General features: G+C 55.6%; 1 protein-coding gene across 3 annotated transcripts in view; it reads right to left on the bottom strand.

Moving 5' to 3' along the window:
* Positions 1-2017, bottom strand: part of WRN (WRN RecQ like helicase) — a 42415-nt gene extending 40398 nt beyond the window's left edge. For 2 of the 3 annotated variants that reach the window (XM_042871222.1, XM_042871226.1), the window contains exons 1-2: positions 1938-2017; positions 1326-1426 (exon numbers count right to left, since the gene is read on the bottom strand). In XM_042871222.1, the coding sequence (XP_042727156.1) occupies positions 1326-1406 (81 nt within the window). In that variant the 5' untranslated portion in view covers positions 1407-1426; positions 1938-2017. Of the gene's footprint in view, positions 1-1325; positions 1427-1512; positions 1743-1937 lie in introns of those variants that run through there. The other variant, XM_042871223.1, reaches the window with a different exon arrangement.
* Between the last annotated feature and the right edge of the window lie 295 nt (positions 2018-2312).

Below are 2312 nucleotides of genomic sequence, written 5' to 3' on the forward strand. Positions count from 1 at the left end.
ACAGCATTGCACAGTAAGACTTGAAGAACAACATCTGTCAATCACAAGCCATCACGTGCAAAACAGCTTTATAACACAGATTCAGAAACAATAAATTGCCTGGAAGAGGACAATCCTGAAACTACAGAAAAGATACTGATAATTCTATGCTCACACAATGAAACATTTATTTCAGCTAACAAAGGGTTAAAGTTTAACCAAAAACTGTCGGTTTAACTTAATAGAAGGTCAAAGTGCAAGGTCCTGCACTTGGGCTAGGGAAACCCCAGGCAGAGATACAGGTTGGGTGGAGAATGGCTTGAGAGCAGCTTTGAGGAGAAGCATCTGGTAGCGCTGGTTGATGGAAGACTCGACATGAGCCAGCAATGCGTGCTTGCAGCCCAGAAGGCCAACAGTATCCTGGGCTGCATCAAGAGAAGCGTAACCAGCAGGTCAAGAGAAGCGATTCTGCCCCTCTACTCTGCTCTTGTGAGATGCCACCTGGAATACTGCATCCAGTTCTGGAGCCCCCAGCACAAGGACACTGAGGTGTTGGAGTGGGTCCAAAGGAGGGCCACAAAGATAGCCAGAGGGCTGCAGCACCTCCCCTGTGAAGACAGGTTGAGAGAGCTGGGACTCTTGCCTCAAGAAGAGAAGGCTCCAGAGGGACTTCATAGCAGCCTTCCAGTATCTGAAAGGGATCAACAGGAAAGCTGGGGAGAGACTTTTTATAAGAATGTGTAGCGACAGGTTGAGGGGAAATAGCTTTAAACTGGAAGAGGTTAGATTTAGACTAGATATTAGGAAGAAATTATTTACTGTGAAGGCAGTGAGGCCCTAGAAGAGGTTACCCAGCAAGGTTGTGGATGCTCCCTCCCTAGAGCATCCAAGGCAAGGCTAGATATGGCTTTGAACAACCTGGTCTATGGGAGGAGCTGGAACTAGGTGATCTTAAAGGTCCCTTCCAACCCAAACCATCCTATGATTTCATGAAATAAAGCCTATGCTACCAGTTCCTTCTTATCACCTAATGCAAGAAAAACTGCTTAAGTGAGTCTTCTGCTTTTCTCTCATGATGTAGCTTTCTAATTATCAAAGCAGTCTTTGACGTCACAGGGCTGTGTCCCTTCTAGTGAGAAATTTTATACCTAAAGTTGCTTATACGTGCGGAGATAAATGCATCCAAGGTCACTTTAGCATTCTCGGAAAACTAGAAATTTAGATACAATCTTTATGATATATTATTCTCTCTGAGCAGGAAAAGAGGCACCACAAGCACACAGACCCACACTGCTTTGTTACACAGCCTAACACCAAATCAATTTCCCCCCCTTGTGATAGCATACCTTCTTATCACCCAAAATGCTCTCCTGGCTACATGCACGCATCCACTGGGGATACTTGTTCTCCAAATCCCCTTTATTCATTTTATCCACATTCGTGTTACCTTTCCATTAAAAAATAAAGAAGTAGATTAGTCAAAAGTCAGTACAGAGCGTAGCTATCAGCACGACGAGGCCAGAACAAGATTACCTGGGCGGTAATCAGCCCTCCAGACACAAGGGCACCCGCGGCGCTGCCCAAGCCAAACCGCGGGAGAGCCGTAAGGCTCTACTGCTGTCAGGCGTCAGCCTACGCCTAGCCCTAAGGCCGGGCCTAAGGCGAGGAAGCGGGCAGCCCCGGGCCGAGCCGGGCCGGCAGGCCCCACACAGGCATCCGCTCCACAGCTACGGTTTCCTCGCAGGACAGCAGAGAGGCTCCCGGCGCAGAGGCCGTGCTGGCGGCAGAACAGACGCCTCAGCGGCGGACTGAGGCTCTTAACCCGCTTCTTCCCGCCCCCCGCCCGCGTGCCGCGTGTTTCCACAACACCGGGCCGCCCCTGCCACAGCAGGACGCCGCGCACCCACACCGCGCCCTGCGCGGAGGCACGTTAAGGCGGCGGCAGCCCCGGCGCTCACCGGGCCCCGGCTCCGCGCCTATCCAGCCCGCGCGTCGCACGCTGACCGCGTCAACGAAACAGCCTCCTGCCGAGCATCGCCCCGCGTCACCTCTAGCGGCGGCGGCGGGAGGTTACCCGAGGTGACACGCGTGCGCGGCGGGACGAGCGGCCGCGGGGCATTGTGGGCGCTGTAGTCCCGTGTCCGGGCGGGCCGCGCACCCTCCGGCGAGCCGGCGGCGCCCACCGCGTTGCCGCCGCCGCCGCCGTCGTTCTCCACCGGGCGGGGCCGGGCCGGGTCGGCGGGGCGGAGCGGAGCGGAGCGGCGGGGGTGCGCTAGCCCGGGGCTCTGCGCGGCGGGGGGCGGCGGGGCCGCCGGCTGCGGGCGGTGGCGGCG

The sequence above is a fragment of the Lagopus leucura genome, unplaced genomic scaffold (genome assembly GCF_019238085.1).
Source record: "Lagopus leucura isolate 7727_CA_CO unplaced genomic scaffold, USGS_WTPT01 Super-Scaffold_100004, whole genome shotgun sequence".
NCBI lineage: Eukaryota > Metazoa > Chordata > Aves > Galliformes > Phasianidae > Lagopus > Lagopus leucura.